The sequence below is a fragment of the Myotis daubentonii genome, chromosome 10 (assembly GCF_963259705.1).
Source record: "Myotis daubentonii chromosome 10, mMyoDau2.1, whole genome shotgun sequence".
NCBI classification, from domain to species: domain Eukaryota; kingdom Metazoa; phylum Chordata; class Mammalia; order Chiroptera; family Vespertilionidae; genus Myotis; species Myotis daubentonii.
Window position 1 is genome coordinate 51220227 of NC_081849.1, and position 26408 is coordinate 51246634.

The 26408-nt window shown below is 41.3% G+C and overlaps 1 protein-coding gene across 2 annotated transcripts in view; it reads right to left on the reverse strand.

Annotated features, from left to right (window-relative positions):
• The window catches only part of ASNS (asparagine synthetase (glutamine-hydrolyzing)), an 87059-nt gene that overhangs the window by 13427 nt on the left and 47224 nt on the right, over positions 1-26408 (reverse strand). Inside the window, exons 1-2 of one of the 2 annotated variants that reach the window (XM_059712388.1) lie at positions 4818-4939; positions 1053-1324 (exon numbers count right to left, since the gene is read on the reverse strand). In XM_059712388.1, the coding sequence (XP_059568371.1) occupies positions 1053-1301 (249 nt within the window). In that variant the 5' untranslated portion in view covers positions 1302-1324; positions 4818-4939. Of the gene's footprint in view, positions 1-1052; positions 1325-4817; positions 4940-26408 lie in introns of those variants that run through there. The other variant, XM_059712389.1, reaches the window with a different exon arrangement.

Here is a 26408-nt window from a genome sequence, read left to right on the forward strand (position 1 = left end):
AGGATGACAAAAAACCCTGCAAATTTTAGATTTAAATTTTCTTATAAAACATTAGCCAAATAATTCCACATTGGAAGGTTCTTAGTAAGTTTACCGTAGCTTCCTCAGGTCAGAATTTCCATCCCCTCACCCATTCTCATCCTAAGAGTAAACTTTTACCAGATTATAAAGCTGTTCCAATTTTAATGCTGCTAAAAGTCCTACTTCTTGCACTTAATTGCATCTGGCCACCTTTCTGTCCTTTGTTCTGATTAAGTGGAAGAATGCAGTCACCATAAATATCTTAAGGACAACATTATAGAAAAACTACAAATATGATCACCTCCAAACTATTAAATCTCAAATCTCTGTGCTCTTAGAATGATATTCCAACTCCATACTATACCAAGTCCTACTTGATCTGGTCCTGCCTGCCTTCCCAACCCTAACTTGTTTTCTTAAGACAATCTGAGGACTGCTTCCCGCCTCAGGGCTTCTACACCTGCCAGTCCCTCTACAGGAAATGCTCTTCCCAGTGCTGGCTGATGCTTGTCCATTGCCTCTCAGTTCCAGTGTCAATTTCTCAAGCGACCCCCTCTGACTACCCTTCCCAAAACTGGATCTCCCATATCCACCAGCTCCATATTCATGTTGTCAGGATGATGTTATATGTACAATGACTTTTTTTGTCTGCCCCCTAAATAGAATAAGCTTCTTTACAGTGCAGACCTATCTCTCTTATTTACTACTGAATCCCCAGCACCTAACACCGAGCCTAGCATAGGCTCTAATTAACCTTTAAATTCATGATGGGGGGTGGGGGGAGGACACTAAGAGTTAAAGAACCTGAATTGTAATTCCCATTTTATTTTTTATCTTTTTTTGTGTGACCAAGTCATTTTACCCTTTTGCTCATCAGTGCCCTGTCTATATAACTGGAACAAATGAGATCATGAACATGGAAAGTGCTCTGAAAAGTAAAAACCATTTTATAAGATATGTAAAAATGATTATACCCAATGAGCTCTAAGGCTTAATCACATCAAGATATCCTCTGGTTTCATTTTGTTTACCTTCCGGTGGTTGTAGATTTCTCCATTGTAACATAGCCACAAATAAGGATATTTCTTTACTCGAATTGGCTGCATTCCAAACAGCTGGTCAACCACCGCCAACCGGTGAAATCCAAAGCAGCAGTTGGTATATCCGTTGACATTCTCAAAGCGAAATGCATCCGGACCCCTGTGTGCAATCTTCATCGCACTCAGGCACTGAACAGAAAGGCAGTCATCGCTGCCAAAGAGGGCCCAAATGCCACACATGGTGCGGTGAAGCGACGTGTTCTCTATGGAGGGAAAAGCAGACCCGTTAAAGACTCAGTATCCAATCCGAGTTTGTATTAAATCTTGATTCCAAAAACTTGCATAAACCATTTCAAAGACTGAAATATAAACTATCTTATCTACTGCATAGGATGGCAGGCCAACAGGAGTAGAAAATAACTTAATTTACTTACAAGTATTCAGGAAAGATGGGTGGCCTTTTTGTCCAGCCAGCTATAGCGGCTTAGCACCCGAAGCCTGCATCTCTCTCACCTTGGGGTTTGGTCGGCTAGAGCTGGCAGTGTTCAGGCCACATTCTATTCTGCATGCGAGGTTCACTCCCAAAATACAGATGACATGTAGGCTGGCTTCCGCCCAGAGACCCCACCCTACTCTCTCCAGCCCAGAATCTCAAAAGTCCATGAGACTCTCTAGATTACTACAGTATCCTCAGGGGTCTCCTAGACAATTAAATGTACTCTCTTTACCTGTACTAACCGCACATAGAAGATAGCAGGTAGAATGGAAGATGATACATGCTGCTAAAGTGTAATATGAAGATATACAGCTGTTATAAGCGTTTCACAACTCCTAGTTTACCACTAAGTGATTTATTCAAATGTGATAAAAGAAATTATAAAGAGAAAAGGAAAGCAATATTATCTGATACAGATATTCTGGCTTTATAACAACAACAAAAATTACATTGGCAGAAATACACAATGTTCACCATCAAATTGCCCTAAAGGATGTTCTCAAATATTTTTGTCTCAAAACTGCTCTGGTCAGTAAAAAAGCAGAGTAGATGGGCCATAGACAGTGATGACATCTCTGAAAAACAGCTGGGTTCATCCCGTAGGCCAATAAGTAAATAGATAATTCCTACGAATGTTAATTATCTGGCAATTTCAAATTTTCAACTGTGAAATAAAGGGCTGTTTTATTTGGATGCTGCCAGCTCAAAACAGTTATTTTATCAAAATAGTAATTTGGAAATGACTGATTTTGGTATTTTTTAAAAATGTAAATTTGCAGCAAATGCCTAGATAATTTGGGACAAAGATCATAAAGAAAAAATACATACTTAGGTTCTATCAATCATTTTGAGCAATCTTCTAAGGGTATTTCATTTGTATCTAAATGAACCACAGAGCTTCATTTGGCCTCTTAATGAGACTAGAACAAATTAATTGATTATGGTATTAACACAGGCAACTGGGAAATACAGTATATGTCTTATGCCAGTCCCTTCCACACACTGGGCCAAATACCCAACAATGTGATTTAGTGGGAAAATTCACTGAGATTTAAGTATGACTATTGATAATTCACCTACTTTTCACTCCATTTATATATATATATATATATATATATATATATATATATATATACACACACACACACACATATACATACAATGGAATGTTACTAAGCCATAAAAAAGTTCGTCATCTACAACAAATTATATGGACCTTGAGGTTATAATGCTAAGTGAAATAATTCAAAAGAAGATAAATACTATATGATTTAACTTATACGTGGAATCTAAAAAATAAAACAAAAACTCATAGATATAGAGAACAACAAGTCAGTGACTACCAAAGGAGAAGGGGGTTGGAGGATTGGCAAAAGGTGCGAAGGGGGTCAATTGTGTGGCAGTGGATAATAACTAGACTTTTGGTAGTGATCATTTTGTAGTGAACACAGCTATCAAATTACAATGCTGTTCAACTGAAACTTACATTTTACAAAAAGTGGGCTGGAAAAATGCTTTGAAAATCACGAGGTCATTAGCCAATCACTTATTTACCTAGGTCCTACTAATGTTGCTTAGAGAATCCCATTATTAAGCCTGCTAAAGATAAATACTAACCACTAACTTGGAAGGGAAAAAGGAGGTCCAAGTTTGTGAAGCACATTTACTTCTCCAGCAGAAAAAAAGCAGATTAAAACCATCACCTATTGTATTTATTGGAATCAGTCTCATTAGAGGGCAAAGGTCCTACTGCTGTTACTTGTTCCCGGTAATTATCCATATTTCCTCATAAACTTCTAGATCAGTGCTGTCCAACACAAATAGCCACATATGTAACTTTAAACATACTAGTAGCACCATTTAAAAAAAGAGAGAAAATGTGAAGTTAACAATAAATATATTTTATTTAGCACATTTTACCAAAAATAGAATCATTTAAACATTTAATCAGTATTAACAATTATCGAGGAGGCATTTCTCAATTGGAACTAGCACATCTCAACTAGGACTAGCCAGCATTTCAAGTTCTCAATACAGTCACATATGGCTAGTCCCTGCGGAATTGGATAGTGGTTTTGGTGTGTTACACTCTAATTACCAACTACTTAAACTTCATGTCACTTTATTTTTACATTAAGATCTGAGCAGCCAACTCCTGGTCAGGTTCAAGACCAGTTATTGCTTCTTCTTCTTCTTTTTTTAATTCTCACCCAAGGATATTTTTCCCATTGATCTTTAGAGCGTGAGTGTGGGAGGGAAGGAGAGAAGAAGGGAAGAGAGAGACATACACATGGACTGGTTGCCTCCCGCACACCCCCTGATCTGGGCCGGGATCGAACCAGCAACTGAGGTATGTGCCCTTGACCGGCAATCGGACCCTCGACCCTTCGGTCCACAGGCGATGCTCTAACCACTGAACAACCGATCAGGACAAGACTAAATTGCTTCTAATTAATCTGATTGCAATGCGATCAATCAATGAAAAAAAGAGTTCTCGGTGCTTTTAAATTATTATTAGTCAAGCTCCCAGAGCAACAGATCCTGGGTCTGTGGGCCACGGGAGGAGAAGAAAACTGGTCTTTTATTCAAAATAGTAACATTAATATGAAGTTAGTTCAATTGAGCAGATAATCCACTGAAAACGAGTAAGCCAGTTCTTCTGCCTTTTTCTGTACCACGCCGCCTGTCGCCCTCAACATTCTCTCTTTCCGTAGGTTGTGTTCAGCAAGTCACCTGGGTCGGGGGGAGGGGGTGTTTAGGTAAAAGAGGCGCAGCCAGAGGTGAGAGGGAAAGTGCGGATCCCCGAGGCCGAGACCCACAACCCCGACACCCCGACACCGCCCCCTTCTGGACCAGGACCAGGCAACCAAATCCCCCTGGGACTCAACAGCACCCGGCCACGTGCACCCTCCAGCCGGTGCCCGGGAAGGTCTCGGGACTGCGACAATTTCCACAGGCCTCCACGCAATAAAAAATAATAAAATTCACAGGGGGCAACTTAGGCTGCCGCTGCCTCCCCTCTACGCTCACGGACCCCGCCCTCCGCGGACCACAACCCCGGTCTTTCCCCTCCCGGGGCTCCCGGCTGCGCCTCAATAGGCCCCGCCCTCCTCACCCGGCAGGAGCCGCAGCATCCGCTGAGCCCGGAGCCGCATCTGCCCTCCCGTCTGCGGGGCCAGGCAGCATCCTCCTCCCGCCCCCGGGGCAGCCCCGAGGCTAGCGGGGAGAGGCGCTGCGCTGGGCGCGGGAGCCGGGCTTACCTGGGCGCGAGCGGGGCGGGTGAGCAGGTGGCACGGGGAGCACAGACCTGGGCAGCGGGCAGTGGGCAGCAGGCGGGCGGGGCGGCGCGGCCGGCCTCCTTTCACTTTATACCGCCGGCCTCCTGTAATGCGTGCGGGAAGTTTCATCATGCCCGCGGGAGCCAACCAGCGCGCAGGGGCGTGGCCGTGGGAGTGGGCGTGGCCGTGGGAGTGGGCGTGGCGGGCGGGAGGGCGGGACAGGGCGGGGAGCCAGGGGTGCGAGGAGCTGGGAGGAACTCCTTTTTCCAGCTCCTTAATGTGTTACTGCACTTGCTGAAGTATAGCTTCCGAGGTCAGTCCAGGGACCCACTGACACCTGGGGTTACCTTGCCTGCTGTTCTGACAATTAGGGGAACTTTTGCACTGGGTTCTTAGGGAAGGTTATTTTGCGTTGTAATGAGATGGATAGCATTGTGGAGATGAAAAAAAAATAATTTCCCTTCTTGAGTGCTGTGGCTCTACAGAGTTCTCATCACTTTAGTACAGTGATGGCGAACCTTTTGAGCTCGGCGTGTCAGCATTTTGAAAAACCCTAACTTAACTCTGGTGCCGTGTCACATATAGAAATTTTTTAATATTTGCAACCATAGTAAAACAAAGATTTATATTTTTGATATTTATTTTATATATTTAAATGCCATTTAACAAAGAAAAATCAGCCAAAAAAATGAGTTCGCGTGTCAGAGGTTCGCCATCACTGCTAGTACTTAGAATTTCAGGATGGCAGGAACCGCAGCCATCTCTCTTTTCCTTATTTTAAAAAATAGAAACATAAGGAGGTTATAAGACATATCTATGGTCATATAAGCAGTTAGTGGTAAAATTTTCCAAATTGCAGTAGCCCCTCAGCATCAGAGCTCCCTCATATCCTTAATTGCGAGGTAATCGGGAGGACTAGCTCCTCCTCACTCTTAAGAGAGTGTCTGATACACAGATGCGGACACACAAATAGTTGCTAAACTAATGAACAGTGGGGCAGATAGGAATAGCTGGTATGAAAAGAGGGCATCCTCTTTTCATTAAATACAAACTAGATTTCATTATGCTCTCCCTCAGCAGAGTTAAATTTCCCCTTCTTTGGATATGCAGCCCAGTGTATTTGGATTTTGTGATGGATCACCTTTAAACTTGTGAGGTGGTTGTACTGTATGTGTTCCACCAGATTGTCACCTTCTTGGTTGTGTTGAGGTCTTCACCTTTTGAGTCCCAGGGTCAGCTCAGTGGATACTACTAGGTAGATCCTCAAACATGTATTCAATTTGATTCCTCATTACATTTGGTTGCTGACAAATTTCATTTTCAGGAAGAGACTGAACTCCAGTCTGAATTTTACCACTAACTGCTTATATGTCCATAGCTATGTCTTAAAACCTCCTTATGTTTCTATCTTTAAAATCTTTAAAATCAAATCAGGGCGTTTCTTCTCCTGACTCCCTTACCACAAAATTCCTCTCCTGTAGTCCACAGTGCCTGCCACCTGGCCCTCTCCATATCACCTTCTCTTCAGATTCCAGGAACTGCTCTCTCCTCTCCCCTTCAGTCCCAGCCCTTGGGTGCTGAACTCTCTTGCTTTTCCTAAACTTGCCCAACACTTCTGTAATTAGTCCCCACTGGACTTCCTATCAGAACCCTACCAGATACACTGATCTAAGATATAACTGAGGGTGTGGTGGACTTAGCTACAGTGGGAGATGATTCATATACTCTCTTAATTTTTAGACACAAATGAAAACTAAATTACCTTGGCCTATTTTCCCACATCTTATCCTACCCCCACATTAAAACCTCCTTCTAAAAGTAGCCTTGGAACATTTAAAATTCTTTGACCTGAGTCACTGAGGAATCAGAATAAAATCCTCCTCTACCAAATGAAACCTTTAGGCTACCTTATAATAGACTGCACTTGTTCAGCCCTGAGAGCATTAATTAAAATGAAGTAAAATAAAATAATTTCAAAGTTCTTTTAAATAACAACTAAATTGGTTTTTCTTAATTATTTTTTGTAGGTGGATCCATCTTCTAGAATTTTTTTTGATGTAGTAATTATACTATACCACATGATGGTAGTAGCTATCCTTTGATATTCATTGACTAAAAATACGTACACAATAAAAAGCTTCATTCATGTTAATAACACTTAAACTAAAGTTGCATTTTATTCAACCCAATATATCTTTGTAAAATTAATATTTGTTAAAGAGTAAGACATATTTATTAAGTCTTTACAAAATGCTATAAAATCATTCGGATTTGCCAGCCTCTGTCAATAAGTCCAGAGCTACTAGGAGCCTATGTCCCACATGTTAAATAACACTGAATGAGAGTTTCAATTAGTTTATAAGCCCACCTCAGCCCCCCAAAATAGAACATGCTTCTAGAACAGGCCACATTGTTAGCACTTTCCTAAACACTAGATGGGTTTACAGCAATAGAGCCACCTTTGGATCGCAATTACCAGAGCGCTTGACCTAGGACCCACACTTGAGCTTTTTGCTAACTATGAATTTGCTCATTCAGAGCAGAATTCAGGATGCCACCTGTGTGGGTGAGCTCTCGTGATACAGGATGGAGTCACAGAGTGCGATAAAATGGAGCTGGAGCCTCCAAACTCTTGCCCTGCCCAGCAAATGTTAGCTGCAGACCTTCTCAGCAGCCTGTGCTGCTGTTTCTCTGCTGTTTGATCTAATTTTTAACGATGCTTTTTACCAGGTGTTAAAATGCAATTTGAAATAGGACTTCTGACCTTCAGTTCTGTGTCCCCTACTTCTCTTCTGATTTCATAGAAATTCCCTGTGATGCCTACATTTAAATCAGCAGGTCAACTAATAATATGAAAATTTCCAAAGTTCCAAGAAGAATTAGTCTATCATGACACTCTTTGACTTGTCACTCCAGGATCTGTTACTTAGCCTCAGTAAAACAAAAAGGGGAATATTAACACAGGTTGTGTTCATATGCATTTTGTAGTAGCACAGAGTTCATAAAACTGGGAACCATCTACTCTTCCAACAAAATGTTTATGTAGTCCCAAATATAAGACTAGTGGATAAAAAGGGAGTAAGAATGGGGTGGGGAAGAGATTAACTAAAGAATTTATATGCATATATGCATAATCCATGGACACAGACAATAGGGTGTTGAAGGCCTAGGGGAGAGTGGGAGGGAGGGGGTCAATGAGAAAAAGTGGGGGGGGAACATCTGTAATACTTTCAACGATAAAGATAAATTCTTTTAAAGGAATAAGAAAACCCTGGGGAAAGGCAAGTGGATGACAGGAAGGGACAAAAATAGGAGGAAAGTATTAAAGCTACATCTTTGAGCCATACAGTAAGAAATTACTTGGGGGGGGGGGGTGTTTGTTTGACTGGGCTCTTTATTTCTCAGGGTGGGGAAGGAACTTCATACCTAGCTATTTGGAGGTTTCCCAGTTTGCTGTTAGGTAAAAGAAGGTACTTCAATATTTATTTGCATCAATCACTATGTTTTAAAACAATTCACTATTAAAGCTTTTCTGAAAGAAAAGGTTTATTTAGCCAAATGCTAGCCAGAAAAGGAACAGGACCTGGGAATGAAGTCTGAACCACCAATACCAACTCTAGTTGGTGAAGACAGCACACCTGTCATCCTGAGTCAAAAGCTCTTTTATACATTATGTTTTGGGGAAGAAAGATTTTAGGTTGTTCTGAAAGAGTTTACATGGTTACAGGGAAGGGGGATCCAGAAAAGATGGAGTGGGGATGGTTTTATGATAGCTGCAGTCTGTAAGGAGAAATATTTCCTACTTTTGATTGGTTGCAGCCAACAATCCTGCAAGTTCTTGCATAAGCAGGATGGGGTGACATCTAGTGGGCTGGTTGGCTAATAGATGCCTGGAGGTTGGCTGAAATCTCCAACATAACATTCGGGCCCACAGCTATTAACTGGTGAACTACTTCTGTCCCTTTCTCTCTCTCTGGCCATTGTAATTCAATTTATGACATCTCATAATTTTTCTCTTGTCAACCACTTGCTATAACTATCCTCTTCTATATTTTCTTTCCCCCTCATCCTTTAATTGTAATTCTTAGCCTTTTCAGATCAACTCAAATTCTACCTGGAATACTTATTACTGCATAAATACTAGCTGAATTATCAAATGGCTAGTTGGAGTGGAATAATTAGAAGAGCAGGATGTTCTCTCTTCACTGTGGCTGGGACTGCTATACCATTAATCGAACAGTTTCCCATCGTCCTGGTGTAGTCAGCTACCTGTATTCCAACGATTAACCTATGTGTATTCCAGTCTTGGGTGACACAGTTCAAATGCAGCCATGTAAGCTGCATCTTATTCACAGCTCATCAACAGCCAGCTGGTTAGGGGCATCCACTGATAGTCTCACTACCCCTCCAGCCTCCATAGAGTCTTCCCAGAGCAAGTCACTGTTCCTCTCTCTGTTCAGACCACTCAGTACCAATCCCCCAGTTCCCCATTTCTCCTGGACACAGTGACCCTCTGGCAGCCACCCCAATTTAAGCCCTCTCAAAATAACCTCCTGGTACTCCAAAGAATGAAAATAAAGACCATGTTCAGTAAGGGCCCTGGCAATCAGAGTAGGAGACACTGCCTGTCTTCCCCCCCAATGTATACTTTGGAGCATAATAAGCCTTTATCCCAGCAAAGCTGAGGAAGCCACAGTTGTGCCCTGTCCAGGGCTGGGTATTCAAACTGAACAGGTAAAGGCCCAGCAACTATAACCTCCTGTCTCTGGCGCTGCTATTGGCTAGCTAGCCACTCCCTCCCTCCAAGCTCAGAACTAGGGTGTTAACTAACCCATGTTTCCCTGGCTTGGTTCTCAGCAAGCTCTCTTGGCAGAGAAGCCATATTGTATGGGTGAGAGGATGCAGGTTTAAATAAGTTACTTCATCTCTCATCTGTAAAATACCTATTTGAAGAGAATTAAAAATAATGTTTGTGACGTACTAAACACAATCCTCAGAATCCGGCAGGGGGGTGATAAATGGCAGTTATTATAGAATATGATTTGGTACCTGCCCTCTGAATGTGTACACACATCAGCTGCACATCAGAGTCCTTGCATCTAGATCTCAAAGATTAAGAGACCGCTAGCCTGCCTCCCCTCCCCACTTAAGATTAGAGACCACTTCGGACCAGACACTCCCCTGCTCTCCACATAGGTCATCCTCTGTTCTGCCTCACAGGACTGTATGTGAAAGGGGGATGTAAAATTAAAGGGATGGCCCTAACTGGTTGGCTCAGTGGATAAGCGTCAGCCTGCAGACTGAAGGGTCCTGGGTTCGATTCTGGTCCAAGGCACACGCCCAGGTTATGGGCTTGATCCCCAGTAGGGGGCATGCAGGAGGCAGCTGATCAATGATTCTCTCTCATCATTGATGTTTCTATCTCTCTCTCCCTCTCACTTCCTCTCTAGAATTAATAAAAATATATTTTTAAAAAATAAAAATAAATGGATGGATACTGAAAAGATTATAAAAACAAATTTTGAAAATGTTTCTAACAAATCTCACCAATATAGATGATCATTACTTGTAAGTTTTAGGTAATGGATTTACAAATTGAAAGTCAAAGAAAAAAGATCTATATTCTCTTGTGGTTCACAGTCCTGGCTGTGAACCAGTATCACAATGAAATCCCAGAACAGCAGATTCTGGGACGTTACCCCAGAGACAATGAATACATAATTCTGGAGAGGAGCCCAGACATGGTTATATTTCAAATTATCCCTGCTGATACATATGGGTATTGGAAGGGAAAATCACTGACCTAAGCTCACATTTAGGAATATGGGCTTGGAAAGCACCAGGAAAATGACAGCAATTGCTTAAGATGATGGAGTTCTGCACATTTTGGGGGGCAGGGAGGGCGTGGTTCCAAATGTTTTATTACAATACTCTTTGAATACTAAATTTAGAAAATATTAATTATAATTGTTTACAGAAAAAAGTGCGGTCTGAATAGAGAGCAGGTAGCAAGAGAAAGGGCGCCTGGACAGGGAAATGGAGAGGGAGTTGTGTGGATATGGACAAAGAAATATCATCCCCAGGAAGCCTTCTGTCCTGCCACCACCTCCTCCAACTCTTCCCAGGCCCAGCCCATAGCCAAGCATTCACCTTGATACCTGTGTGAGGCAGAGCCATGGGGGTGTGAATGCTGCAAGGTCAAGGGTGTCCCTGGTTGACACAAGTGCTGAGAAATCTAGATGAGAGGGAGCTATAGGGACGGCTGCGAAGTGCTTTCCCTTTCAAAACTCCCATCTCAGTTAAGCCACTCAACAACCTTGCAAAGTCAATTAAGACAAGGATGTGGAAAAATTGGAACCCTCATACATTGGTGGGAATGTAAAATGGTTCAGCCACTGCAGAAAACATTTTGGCAATTCATCAAAAAGTTAAATATAAAGCTACCATATGACTCAGCAATATACTCAAAAGAATTGAAAAAAATTACTCAAAGAAGTTCATATACAAGAATGTTTATGCAACATGTTTATGAATGTTTATGCAACAAGTAGTGTTAATGCAACACTAGTCACAATAGCCAAATTGACCAAATGGCCTTTGATGGATGAATGAATGAACAATCTGTGGTAAATGCATTCAGTAGAATATACATATGTAGGTACAAATGTAGGCACAACAAGGGATGAATGAGCCTCAGAAGCATTACCCTAACTGAAAGAAGCCAGACACAAGGGTCACATATTGTATCATCCCATTTATATGAAATACCCTGAATAGACAATTCCATACCGACAAATGCCAAGAATTTTATGAATTTAATATATTTTTAAGGAATCAATATTTATTTTATAAATAAAATCAGTAAATTTTCTATAGCGTTAAAATGGAATTTCAACTGTTATGCTGGTTTCTGGACAAAACTGTACTCATCTCTCACCTTAATCCTCTGTTTGACAAAATAAGAGGATATTAAACCCAGAAGATGGCTCAATAAAAATGGGAAACATCTGGGGGAAATATTTTTCTACCCATTTTACAAGAATAAAAAGCAATTTATGTTCGAGAGAAATCAAGTGATTTTCCAAGGACACATAACCAGAAAAAGTTCATTAAAGATTTCAATTTAGGTTTGTCCAAATCTGGAGCCCATTATCTTTCTACCACAAGAACTTCCTAGGATGTAGAAGGCTTGAGCTCTACTATAGCATTGCTCACCTACAGAATGGCTTTCACTAGGATAAACAAAAAACACAAAAAACAATAAGTACCCTCTCTTAAAATGAAACACAAAATGAAAGGAAATTATATATGCACATTCCTAAACTCCATTCACAATTTAGAGACCCACTGTAAAGGCTGGAAGAATTTATAATTCTTTTAACTGAGTCATTGGAGATTCAGAACAAAATCCTCCCCTTCTAACTAAAGACCAGGTGAGTCATCTCTCTGAATTACCATATGATACATGTGTGCCCTTGACCTAAACGAACACATCCTGGCTCAGCCCAGAGAGTGTCAGTTATACTAATAACTAAGATTTTTAAAAAATGTTGATATGGTTGCTATGTAAATCTACTAAATCAATGCTTCTCAGCCATTCCAGTTTATGGATGACTTTTCTAACATCACAAAATTATGTGGACCTTTTCCAGACATGCATCATAGAAGCTATCTCTTGGTAGTCACTGGTGAGAATATATATGAAAGAATGTCTTTAGAAACCCTTTAAAATAAATTCCTATCTTATCCATCACTAAGGTGCACCTAATTCTTTTTCAGAGATTATTATTCAGCCTACAAAAAAATATACAAAAACAATAACTGTGAGTCCATGAGCCACAGATGAGAAAACACTGAACTAAATGCCCAGCTTAGAGTCCCCAGCCATAGGGCAATGTCATGACTTCAAGGATCTGTAAGCACTTTGCCTTGTGGATTCTTCCCTCTATTAAAAAAAACAAACCCCAAAATTTATATTTTATAATTGTTAGAGTGCACGGGCAAATATTATTGATATGTTAAAATATTTTTTTAACTTAAAAGTTCATTTTTTCCTTCTGATTTTAAAAGAAATGAAAATATTTTCACTATGGGTCCTCAACACTGTGCCTAATGGAGATGCCAGCCCTGCCCAGGTGTAAGCACCTTCAGGGCAGTGTGTATAGCAAGAACTCACTAACTATTATTTGGGTTATTAGTCAATAATCATAGTCATATTTTTCTCATTGCTTCAATACAGGGCCTAAAAGGACTTCTTGATTGGAACAGACTGTTGAATCTCAGAGGTAAGGCAGGGGAGGGTGGGTGGGTGGGAAGAGATCAACCAAAGAACTTGTATGCACATATGCATAACCCCTGGACACAGACAATAGAATGGTGAAGGCCTGGGGCAGGGACAGGACAGGCTAGAAGGGGTCAATGGAGGGAAACGGGGGATGAATTTAATACTTTCAACAATAAAGATTTTAAAAACTATAAAACAAACAGCCCGGCTGGCATGGCTCAGTGGTTGAGCATCAACCTATGAACCAGGAGGTCACGGTTCAATTCCCAGTCAGGGCACATGCCCGGGTTGTGGGCTCATTCCCCAGTGTGGGGCATACAGGAGGCAGCCGATCAATGGTTCTCTCTCATCATTGATGTTTCTCTCTCTCTCTCCCTCTCCTTTCCTCTCTGACATCAATAAAAATGTATTTTTTAAAAAAATAAAACAAACTAAAGGACTTCTTTTTTGGTATTTAAAATGCAGGCTTGAGAAAGTAAACTTCTGATCTTTAATTCTCCACTCCATCGGTTATCTCTCACAATACCTTTAGTGTATGACTGCTTCTAAACCATAATTCACCAGATTAAAAAACAGGATAGAAAATTCAAGAAGAGAATTTCTCATTTACAGATATAGTTTTGTATTGCCATACTCATTTGCTGTCCTTTTAGACCAGCTGGTACTACACCTCTTGGTTTCACATGCAACCCGTGTTAAGTTCACAGAGGAATTATTAACATCGTCCATCAATACAAGCATTTTTGACTTTAAGAACAACGTCTCTGGAAGCAATGGTAAGGAGAGCTGGAATGTGAACTACTAAGAAGCCGGAGACCAGTAAGGACACAGAAGATGGTGATGCAGCTGTGGAGAAGCCCAGACATTTCCATGGCAAGCTCTGTAGGGCATGGTACCAACTGGACCAGAAAGACGAGGAGGGGGAGAAGTACCAGTTAGTCACTGATGGCCACTCAGCTCCAAATTCACCCAAAGCCTACTCTGTGAAGCAAACCAGGGCCTTTCAATGTTTTCCCTTTGCCAGTCGTTACAAGGTTAAAGTTTGTCAGTAGACAGCACAGGAGGAAGGGTTCTGGAGAAGTGCGTGTCTTTTTCCAGCACCTTCCCCATCACTCCCCACCCACCCCCTCCCGCCACTGAAGGTTTTGTAGTGGAATGCCTCCAGTGAGACACCTCCCTGTGAACAGCTTTCCTTGTCACCTTAGAGGGCTCATTTCTGGCAAGTTCCACCAGCATTGCACCACAGCGACTTCTCTGCAACCCAGTGAGCTGCTCTGCCCCCTCCAGCAAGGTCTGGCCTTAGCCTGGAAGGGGTGGGTGCACACAATCTCAGCCCTGGGGGAAGTGGCTGCTCCTTTTATCTCTTATTCCTAGATTCATCTTTTGACCTTTTACCAGCCATCTCTTGTTACATTACTTCTATTCCCTTTAATAGTTAATAGTTTTTTATATTAAACTTTCCCATTACTGTGTGGTTTCTGTCCCCTGGAGGGGCCAGAGTAATACATGGTCATAAGAATGGTAGTTGCCGAAACCGGTTTGGCTCAGTGGATAGAGCGTCGGCCTGCGGACTGAAGGGTCCCAGGTTCGATTCCGGTCAAGGGCATGTGCCTGGGTTGCGGGCACATCCCCAGTGGGAGATGTGCAGGAGGCGGCTGATCGATGTTTCTCTCCCATCGATGTTTCTGACTCTCTGTCTCTCTCCCTTCCTCTCTGTAAGAAATCAATAAAATATATTTTTTAAAAAAAGAATGGTAGTTTTATTAATAAATATGAAAAAGAGGGAGAGGAGGAGGTTCAGAAAGAAAAAAAATTGTTCTGTTTTGTACATGTTAAACTAAGGTACTTGACAGAAATTCAGGAGACAACCAAGAACAGGATTTTACATTACCTGGTACTTAACCAAAATACACAGTCCTAACTCTTCCAACTGAGATGTTTATTGAGATGTAGTATTAGATTAAAGCATAGACACCTGTGCTTTTAAAAAACATCTCCACAGATGGTTCTCATGTGCATTTGCAATATTTGGAAGTACAGTGTGCTGATTAAGAGAAGTTTTATAGTTGGATTATCTGGACTTAAATCTCGTTTTACCTTTTATTAGTGCTATTGGTGACTTTGGACAATGATGAGCCTCTTCTGAAAAACGTGGCTGGTAATATTTAGCTGTTTACATTGAAAGGATTAAATTAGATGAAGACATGTAAATAGATCTTGGCACATATTTTAGTAAATGATAGGAGGGATTATTTTTCTCATATGTTCTGAATCTGCTTTATTTTTCTACATTCCCCCAAATGATATATTATACATTTATGCCCTTGTTTTGAAATTCACCTCTCTAGAAAGTAAACTCCAAGAAAGTTTGCTCCATAGGGCTTGGGACCAACGTAGGCACTCAACAAGTATTAGTTGAGTGAATACATTATATAGATCTGAGCGGCAGCATAATATTTAGGGGACAGAATCAGTTGCTGAAAGAGCAAGAGATGGTTTAATTTTTATAAAATAAAGAAAAAAATGTTAGAATTTGCACATAATAAATGTAAATCAAACCACTGAAAAAATAAAATAAAACAGAGGCAATATTTTACAAGTAGGAAGAAGATAAGTAAAGACATGTAAGGGTGGAAAAAACATTTCCTCTATCTTCTTAGGTTCTTTAGATAGGATTTCTGATTAAACTGACAAAGGACAGATTAACAGGAGAAAAGGCATACACATTTTATTTGATGTTTATTTTGGCATGTACACAGAGGTCTTCATAGGAAATGAGTGAAGATCCAAAACAGCATTTAGACCCAAGGGCTTATATATCATTTTAACGAAGGGTGATAAATGGTGGAGACCAAACTAGATAAATGAGAGGAGTTTGGGCAGTAAACTGTGGGGAGATAAATATATGGGGAAATTAATGGCAGATATGGGTTACTTATTAAAGTTTTATTTATTTAGACTCATCTTGGTGCTATCTCCACCTGCAGTGATAAAGACTGTTCTTCCCTTCCTGGTATGAGAAAGGGAGACACCTTCACAAAGTGAAATGAATGTCCAGTTTTAGAGTGCTAGAAAGGTAGAGAGCTTTTCTTGCTTCTGCTGTTTCTCAATTGCCTGCTGCTAAGATAATTTAAGGCTTAGAGGCATATTCTGATCCCCTTCAACACTAAGGAGGACAAGTCAGAGAGGCAAGAAGAGAATCAGAAGAAGGTAGAGCAAGAAGCCAATGGAATAATGTGATAGAACAACCAGAGGGTAGTTAACATCTTTAAGGAGGATTGGGAGTGAATCTGTCCCCTGGATTTGGCGATGAGGAAATCCCTGGTGACCTGCTGTAGTGAGGGTAGAGATCGTATATCTCTGGGACTCCGAAAGCCTGATTGGTAAAATCAGTACATAATTCTAATAAGGACAGCATAGTGGAAACTAAGTAAGAAGAGAAGATTTCATTCTAGCTCATTGATGGTCCTAATGTATTTATAGGAAGATTAAATGGTTCACATGGGAACCACAAATCTGCCAAAGACACAAAATTTATTTGTACTGCGCAAGTCTGGGACTCTGAGGACTTTGAACTACAAACACAGGTATCCAAGACCTCCAAATATCAGTATTCTAAAAATAGTTACCTCCATGTGTGACCAGTTGAAACCATGAACCACTAAAATACCAACCTCTTAAGTCAGTCAAGCTCATTGCTTAAATAAAATGCTGACTCACAAATGACTTTATATAATTTGACTTCTTGTGTAATTTTACTACTAGGAATGAATTCTTGTCCCCAGGGTAGAAATATTTCTCACTTTTAAAAGTAGTATGTTGGATTCTGGTTTAATGTCAGGTCACTGTGAGTTTGATCACCATAATTCTATCCGTCTCAGATCTGACCACTTCTGGGACACTTCTTGGAAATGTTCGCTGTGGAGGCAAAATCTGAGGTTCAAAGCTCAGATTGTGATGATTTAGGAAATGACACATTCCCATGAGATCATTTGATGGCCAGCCTGTCTGCCAGTCTAGTCACCACCTCCTCCCCCCCCCCCCCCCCCCCCCCGCCCCATGTTGTATATTATAGCAGTGATACCAGCTGAAGAAGAACACAGCATTCAAAGACTTTTCTTTCTGAAAGTCCACTGGGCAAGGATAGGAAAGACACAGGATGGTAGCTTACTGTGAGGTTATGGTCAAAGGCAGGCTTAGAGGAAGGGCCATGTAAAAAGCAACAGTTTCTTGTTATGAGGCAGAGGGAACAATGCAAGAAGTACCTTTAGGAAGAATAGTGGGGGGAAAAAGAAGGAAGAAGGAAGAAGGGAGAAGGGAGAAGAAGAAAGAGGAGGAGGAGGAGGAGGAGGAGGAGGAGGAGGAGGAGGAGGAGGAGGAGGAGGAGGAGGAGGAGGAGGAAGAGGAGGAGACTATATAATTCAGTATCCAGAAGAAGGGACTGATCTCTGAGAGAAGGGTCCTCTGTTCTCTCCCAATAGGAGAGAAAGGGTAGGAATGAATTAATCAGTTATATGTAAGCCCAGAGAAAAGTACAAGAGAAGTTGGAAGAGCTTGTACTTCAAGGATTCCATTTTCTCCAAGAGTGCAGGGTTAGGGAAAGGGCATGCAGGTATTGGTGAAAGTATAGAATACCTGAGAAAGCAAACGGGAGAGGAGATGACTGGGGGGAAATGAGAGGGAAAATGGACATCACTGAGGTCACCCAGAGGCTGGAAATCACTCATTTCTCGTGGTACAACCACTTGGCAGCCAGTATCAGAACTGAAGAAAGCAGATGGCTGGTGAATACAGATTAATTTGCTCCAATTGGAGCAAACATAAAAGGATGAAAGGCCAAGGAAAGTAAGACTTTTGATGAAAGAGGCATTAATGTGATGGAATTTGGGTTTGGGGCTGCGAATGGAAGGATGTGAAACCATAAACAGATCTGCAGAGAAGGAGAATATAGAGACACTAAAGAAGTCGGCATATTAATAAATTGGACTTATTGGGAGTGATAACACAAGGAAGGGGTATAAAAATGGAAGATGATGCTAGAAGTGGGGATTATAACATTAGGGGGATTGACAGAACCCAGGTTTGGTTCTCTGTCAGAGAGTCTACTAAAAACTTCCCAAATGAGACTGCTAAGTGGTGTGAAATACCAAGCTCCCCAGGAAATTCTGGGCCAGGGTGTTCACAAATTCCTGATGCCTGGTCATGAACCCTGTGTTGAAAGACCCTTGTGATGCAGACATCCAGTGATGCCTAAGGCTTGTTAAATGATACCATCAAAGCCTGACTTCTCTGTCCTAACTACCCCGACAAGGATCTGCACACTGAGTTGGATTCCAGCCCTAAGAGCGGCTCCCGGGCAGCCCACGCCTCTATTCACGTTTGCCCAAATTCTGACCCTCCAAGACAGGGACAGAGGCATACACTTTAAACCCAATGGAGGCTGGCATATTTCAGCAGGATGTAGTATTTGGGATCTCCACCCCTTTACCTACAGGCCAAGGAAGCTGGGAACAAGAATTATTATTAGCTAAAGCTGCTGTTAAGCCCTAGAGGCAGTGCCTTCAGAAAACTACCCAGAGGTGATGGCTTTACCCAGTCAACTGTCAAATGCTGACTGCTCAACTATCAGCAAATCAACCTGTTGATAACACTAAGCTGAGTTTATTGTTTACTATGGTAAGAGAGATGAGACCACCAGCTTCCTTAGAGCTTTGGCAGTGTCTCAGGGAGGGGGGAAGGGAATGAATAGCAAGATTAGAATCTATTGGAAACTAGAAGTTTGACTTAAAGTGGTTCTTTCAAAGAAGAAGGGAGCGGTCAATTAGGTGTGGGTAGGGATCACGGTGCAAGTCCAGGATTAGTGAAAATAGCAAGACATTGATTTTGAGGCAAGGGATTAAAAGAACTTTGGTGCAAACTCTCTGTTGATGCTTTCCTTTGAGGAGTTGGTGGGTCTGCATTAGTTTCCTATTGCTACTACAGCAAATCACCACAAAATGTAAACAGCACACAGTTATTATAGTACAGCCCTGGAGGTCAGAAGTCCCAAAATCAAAGTGTTGACAGGGTTGCATTGTTTCTGAGGGCTCACGGGGATGAGCTATTTCCTTACACTTTACAGCTTGGCTCATGGCCTTGTCCTCACATCACCCTGACCTCTGCTTCCAGCCTCATCTCCTCTCGTTCTCTGAATCTGACTCTGACTCTCCTGGGAGAAAGGAAAGAGGGAGGTGGGCCTGTGGTGCTAGGTCTGTGAGCCAGGCTGTCAGGAAAGACATGCAACTCTGAATTGTGGAGGAGGCTTTGGTTGCTGGTTTCTCATTTCCACAGAGAAAGAATACGAAGGGGCTGCCTATTTCTAGCATTTGGTGATTGCCTGGTTTTAACGTTCTGTACATGCCAGTATCTTTTATATGTGTTTGTATCTTTTTTGAAGAAGTTCATTCATTCAAAAATATTTATTTATTCAGACCTTCCCATGTGTCAAGACCTATCCTAAACCCTGGTAACACAATGAACAAAACCGATAAAGACAACTCTACCCACTGGAACTGACATGCTGATGAAATTATCACCACTGTAGTAATTATTCTCCTTATCTCCCCTGCCCCATACCCACACACACTGTGTTATAAATTGTTTAGCACATTTATTTACCTTTAGTTCTCCTGCCCAAATGAAACACAATGTGGAAAAGACTTGTTTCTTAAACATTTGTAGAACTGCTGAATGGTGATTACAAAGAAAATGGCTAGAATAATAGATTGCCTTCATTATGCCTGTATCAGATTTAGAGGAGTGTTCCCTTTTGTCCACAGGCAAAATTAATACCTGCCTCCCTCTGTAGTCTTAAGCTTCTATTTCAGCCCAACGGCAGCAGGTTTGGTTGAGTTGACATCTTTTTCTCCACCATATTGGGAGTACCTTTGATACTGAAACTAACTGAAGTACAACTACATTCGCCGGCACTAAGAAGACTCAAATATTTATCCAGTTCACATCAATGTTGATTTTTCATTATATTTAATTACTAGGTAATCTCTCATATCAAAGAGTTAAAACTACAGCTAAGATATGACTTGGGGCTTAAGCCCCAGTCATATAATTGAGTTAGGATGTGACCATAAGCAACTTGCATTCCCTCCTGAGGTTTCTACGCCTGTTAAACAATGAGTGCTAGTGAATACACTCTCAGATTCCTTGTAGTTCTAGAATTCTAAGCATTAAATAGATGTGAATTAGTAAAATATGGCACACTTAAGTAGTGAAAATACTATTGATTGATCTTCAAAAATCAAACTTATCTCATATAAAACTCATAATATTTTAAAGTATTTTATTCCTTTGTAAAATTATTTATAGTGATGGACTGGAGTTTCAAAGACACAACCCTGTCAAGATCAAATGGTTGCTCAGTGTTTGTCCAGCATTTGAACCCAAATGTATTTGATTTGAAGTCCAATGCATTGCTCATGTAGTATGAGGCTGCCTCGGATGGGTGGCTTCGCCAGGATAGAAACCAGTCCCTTTGTACTTTGTTATTACAGGATATAAAAGAAAACAAATTGTCATGGATTAACAGTATAAAATCATCACTATAATATTATCACTAGGTAATTTTGCTGATTCCTGCTCCATTCACTTATTGGAATTTATAAGTGCTAGAGGTATTAAAACTTCTTTGAAATGCACTATTAAGAATGAACTCAGTTTCTACTAAGCAAAAGCACTTAAGCTATCATTACTTCCTTCCCCATCCAATGCCTCCATAGACTCCCACACAAACCCAAATTATTATACAAAAGATATGCCTTTGGCCTCAGGACCCACAGTCATGAGATACTGCTGGCTGAGTAGGTTCTCTAAGCTCTGAAACAAAAGAGGGTTTTTATAAAAAGTTTTGATTTGGTTGACATATAGATTTCAAATATGAAATCCTTTTTAAAGATCAAACAATTTCAAGCACCATAAATTATACTTTCAGTAAGCCTTTGATTGTGGAAATAGATAATAAAAGGCTACCAAGATTTAAGTAACTCTTTAGATAAACTTGAATTTCCTTCAGCATAATAGCATCTATGTGTATCTAAAAAATAACATATGCATGTGGGCAAAAGATCTTGCCTCAGAGTCAGCTAGATTGATATAATTTTTAAGTCCTCTTTCAACTTCCATTGCTTATTCATGTTAAGTAACTTTTCTTGAGGCAGGGTCATTCTAAGGACATAGACTTTGAGAACAATAGTGTATCTGGGCTGAAAAATAAGTTTGATTTTGTATTAGTGTATACATGTGTGTAAGTAGTGTGGGTAACAGTAGGTGGTACAAAGGAGATTAGCCCAGGGCTTATATAAATAGGGCAGGATGTTATATTTTATTTTCAGTAATTCAATTAAAATAACTCTGGCTCCCCTGGTAGGCTTCAATAAGGGGATTGGAATAAAAGCACCTCGATATAAAACAGTACAATTTACAGTAAAATTTAGGCTTTCAAAGTGTCCTATAATAAAAAGGGAAGATACAAACAGTGTCCCACCCTACTAAAGCCATTAACTTCAGCCATCACCAGGACACCGGCTTGTTTTGGACAGTCTCTCAATACAGAATCTGGATGTGGTAACTGAAGGAAGTGAACTCTGGATTCAAATGGATTTGGGTTCAAGTCCTGGGAACACTATTTCTTGGTAACTGTGATCTTGAACAAGTCACTTCTCTGAATCTCAGTTTCTTCATTTATAACATGAGTAACACACACATTGTACAATATTATGACTTTAAATGAAATTAAGTTGTTTTTGTGGGTATTAATGCATTTTTTTTTCTCTTTTCCTGTTACTATTACTAAAATTACCATGCTCCAAAATACCTCATATATGTTTAAGGCTTCAAGCTTTGTATCTGGAAGGATCCTAGAGCTTGTTTAGAACACCTTACTTAGTTTCCAGATTTGGAAACCAAAAGAGGTTGGGCAGGATACCTATCATTATGTCATGAAGTGGTAATATTTGGAATAACCACAAAGGCAAATGAGGCAGGGGGAATCTTCAAGGTTAGCAGAGGTTAAAAAAAACAAAACAAAACTTACAAATGTGCATTAGGGAGGGGGTTTTCTAAAAAAATACTTGACAGACCCAGAAATGAAGAAAGCAGACACGAAAGGCCCCCCTGCTGTTGGGAGAGAATTATCCAGAGGTCCCACATGTTTCGGCATGTCTGGCAAGCAGAGGCACTGACAGGTACCAAACTATCTTTTCAAGAATGTCCGTATAGTGAACAGTTTTAAAAAACAAAAAGTGCCTCCCTCTGGAGCAAAGGGAAATTCAGTTGACTGTCCATTATAAAAGATTGAGGTCCTCTAAGCTCAGGGCTCCTCTCTGTAATGCAACCCACTCACTGCAGCAGCGCAGCAGCAGCTGTCACACAGCCCTATTTACAATGCCCTGTGGGAATCTGGGTTCAGGAAAACATTGCAAAAAATTGCTGATACTCTGGCTACTGCTCATACTGTAATTAAACCCTTTGCCTCTGACTCAGGGCTCTCACCTCTTCTACCAGCATGCATGAAACTCTCAGGCTAACTTGTATTTTGAAATTGCAGTTTTCTTAGCCATTTATAATATTTAAGCTTAACACTTCAGTATGTGAAAGGAGCTGACTTTCCCTAAAGGCAGCTCACAGAAGTAACTTTTTGATGAAAACTCTATACAAAGTTGAATAGACTCCTGTGATTCTCAGACTTGATCTCTAACCAAAGAGTTCCAACTTCTGTGATGCAGAAATACATGCAGCCTTGGACCAGCTTGCTCTCTGCCTGCCGCCCCCATGTTCTGCTGGTCTAGATATGCTAGTGCAGACTGGACACTATCTCATTCCTGTGGGGTCACCACAGGCCTTCTAAGGAGTGGCGCCTCTGCTGACCGTAGGCAGATGCTACCTCAGGCCAGAACATGAGAGGGAAAGGAAACGGGTAGGAGGGAGTTGTGTATAGAATGGGAGAAAGAGCAGAGAAGCAGGAAGAAGGCAGGAAGTAAGCCTGTATCTATGCCTCTGGCTGTCAGAAAAGAAATAACAGAGGGGTTACCGCAGAGAACAAAGAGCCCCATCCCAGCTCTTCTAGCCTGGTTTGATTCACAGTAAAAAATGTTGCGTCTGCTTCTGTTCATATCTCTTTTAGAGAAAATTATTGCCTAGCACTGTTGTTATTTTCCTCTGTGTGTTATTTCTGTCCCCCCTCTATGACTGTACATTATTCAGTTATTACTCCTCCTATTCTCAGGTCTGGTCGCACAGTATAGTGGTTACCTGACACAGATTTGTCACCCCACCAATTTTTGTTGCCCCACACTGAATTAATGCGTGGTGAGCCCGGAGACTGGCCTCCCACACACAGTGCCGAGGACTTTAGGTGTCAATCTATTGTCCTCAGGTAGAACACAGCCTTCCTTCCTCTGGGTCTGCTGCGGTTAATCCAGACTAACCTGACCTACAGATCTTGGGTTAGGTCTGCGTCTCCACCAGGCGGTGAGCACCTGGGTTAAAAGGACAGTTTATCCACCAGCTCACGGCACAGCACTGGCATTGGAAAGGCTCTTGAATATTTGCGACACGCAAACCAATGTTCTTTCTCAGTATTACTAGACAGGTGTCTGATTTCTTCATCACTAAGAATAAAATCAATGGTAGGAAGGGAAAAACACAGGGTCCTGGTCAGCCAGCTCCTTTCTGATGTAACTGCAGACAACCTATAAGGCCTCTTCGAGTTTCTGTATCTGTAAAGCAAGTGGACCACATCAGCTGTAAGGACACTTCCAGTCAGAGATGGAAGCACTAAAGATACAGAAGGTATTTGGAAGGGTGACACTATGGAAAAGCAAATGCGCCTGTAGCTGGTATGTCTCCTTCAGATCAACCTTACTTCATGTGAACCTCACCATAACTTTGAAATGTGCATCGTATTCCCACTTGAAGAACAAAAAATAAAGTTTCAGAGCTCTGATTTGCTCAAAGTCAGATAGTATGCCTAGGACTTCAACCCAAACATGTTTGTTTGAACCCATTGCCCACTGTCTCTAACCTCACATGCTCTTCTCTACGGGAAGACTGACCACACAAGACGGTGTCCTGAGGGATGCTGCTGAGGAACCAGAGGCTTCTTTAAAGTGGAAATAGTTTTCATCCTCCCTTTAAAAAAAACACTATTTTTGTATTGATTTCAGAGAAGGGAGAGGAAGCGAGAGATTGAAATACCAATGATGAGAGAGAATCATCAATCGACGGTCTCCTGCGCGCCCCCTACTGGGGATCGAGCCTGCAACCCAGACATGTGCCCTGACTGGGAACAGAACCATAACCTACTGGTTCATAGGTCGAAGCTCATCCACTGAGCCACACCGGCTGGGCTCTTCCTTCTTTTGATCACAAGTCATAAGAGAAGACAGAGTTTCATAGCATGACCTTACAGCATTACTAAATGACATCTTTTTCCTTACTGTCTTTATTCCTTCATTGGAGTTTATTAGAAGAGCCAAAAGCATTTAAAATTTATTTTATTTGAATTATTGAGAAAGAACAAAAATGTCCCTGCTTTTTATGGACCTTAAGGTTAGTATCCTTTTACCAACCTACCATACAATCCTCCCATTCCTCCCCCAAATATAAATGTAAAACCAAATTTATCAATCTAGGTATACCTTTGAACTTTGAGTCCATACCCTTCTAACAGCTTTGGCTAACAAAGTTACTTGAAATAATTAAAATCTAAAATCTGGAAGAAATATTTAATGAAAATCTAGTTGGTTCCCAATATTTACAAGAATCCCTTTCCTACCAAACATAAAAATTCACCTCCACATGATGACAGTTGTGCTATTTTTAGTATCCATAATGATTGAGAAAATATGTGATAAAAGTCAAGTTTTGAAATGTTTGTAATTTCTGTATCTCTGAGGCACCTGTATCCTTGTATGTCTAAAAAATAACGGACTTCAAGATAGGCTAGACCAATTGTCAAGGGTTTTGGGTTGGCATACCAAGGAGATTAAAATTTATTCTATAGGCAAAATGAAGTCGAGAGGTTTTAAAGCAAACTGACAGAACCAGATTGATTTTTTTCCTCTGAAGATAATTTTGGCAGCTGTGTAGAGAGCCCATTGTACAATGAAGAGAACATTGGCAGGAGTTCAGCAAGGAAGCAGGAGACTATATCAGAAACCACAGTGATGCAGGGATACCCCTGGCCCCAACACTGGAGGCCTTGGCGAACAACCAAGTGCAGTGCAGGAGATGGAGTGCCCAAAGATGTTCTAAATTTGGAAACTTTTGAAGACTGTTACCTTGGAAAGAATGAGGAATAGCAGAGGAGGAGTGTATATTTTGGATGAGGTTGGCGGTTGCAGTGGTAGAATAATTGGTCAGATTAATAATGCTGATATGGATCTATATGTATGAAGTTTGAAATGATGTCTCTTTTCAACCTGCCATTGGATATTTGAGTGAGAATGAAATCTGAGCTGGATCTGTAGTCAGCAGTAAACTATAGCTGTTATGACAACGCTTACAAGTCCAACAGACCTTGGTTCAAATCCACTGACTACTGGCTCAAGGAAAATCCTGAACTTTACCAAGCATTAGTTTCCTCATTTGAAAAATGGGATAAATCATACCTCCATCAAGGGTTTCTTACTAAAGATTAGAGTGGGTTTTTTTTATTTAAATGCTATACATATTAGTAAAGTAGATGGCATATGGTAGTTGCTCAAAAAATAGCAGGTGCTATTATGTAGATTGCAAGCCACCACTCCCTGGTAGTGGTACCATCCCCTGAGATAGTGGAATTTATCATTCTTGGAAAACAAAAGAGAGAAAAATAAAAGGTCAGTTGGGGTGTCCTGCTGCAGTTCACTTATATCACTTATACTAGAAGCTCGGTGCACGAATTCGTGCACGGGTGGGGTCCCTCGGCCTGGCCAGTGATCGAGGCTTATGGGGGGGTGCTGGTTGGCAGTGGGGAGTGACCACGGGAGGTTGGCCAGCCAGGGGGAGGGACTGCGGGAGGTTGGCTGGGTGGGGGGTGGGGGGGCGGGCCGTGGGAGGTTGGCCAGCCAGCTGGGAGGAGAGGGGCCGTGGGAAGTTGGCTGTGGGAATGCACTGACCACCAGGGGACAGCTCCTGCGTTGAGCGTCATAGTGACTGGTCTACCAGTTGTTCCAGTCATTCGGTTGTCAAGGTCGCTTAGGCTTTTATATATATAGATTGTTGGCTCACCTTGTTGGAGTGGGGCATGAAGCTCC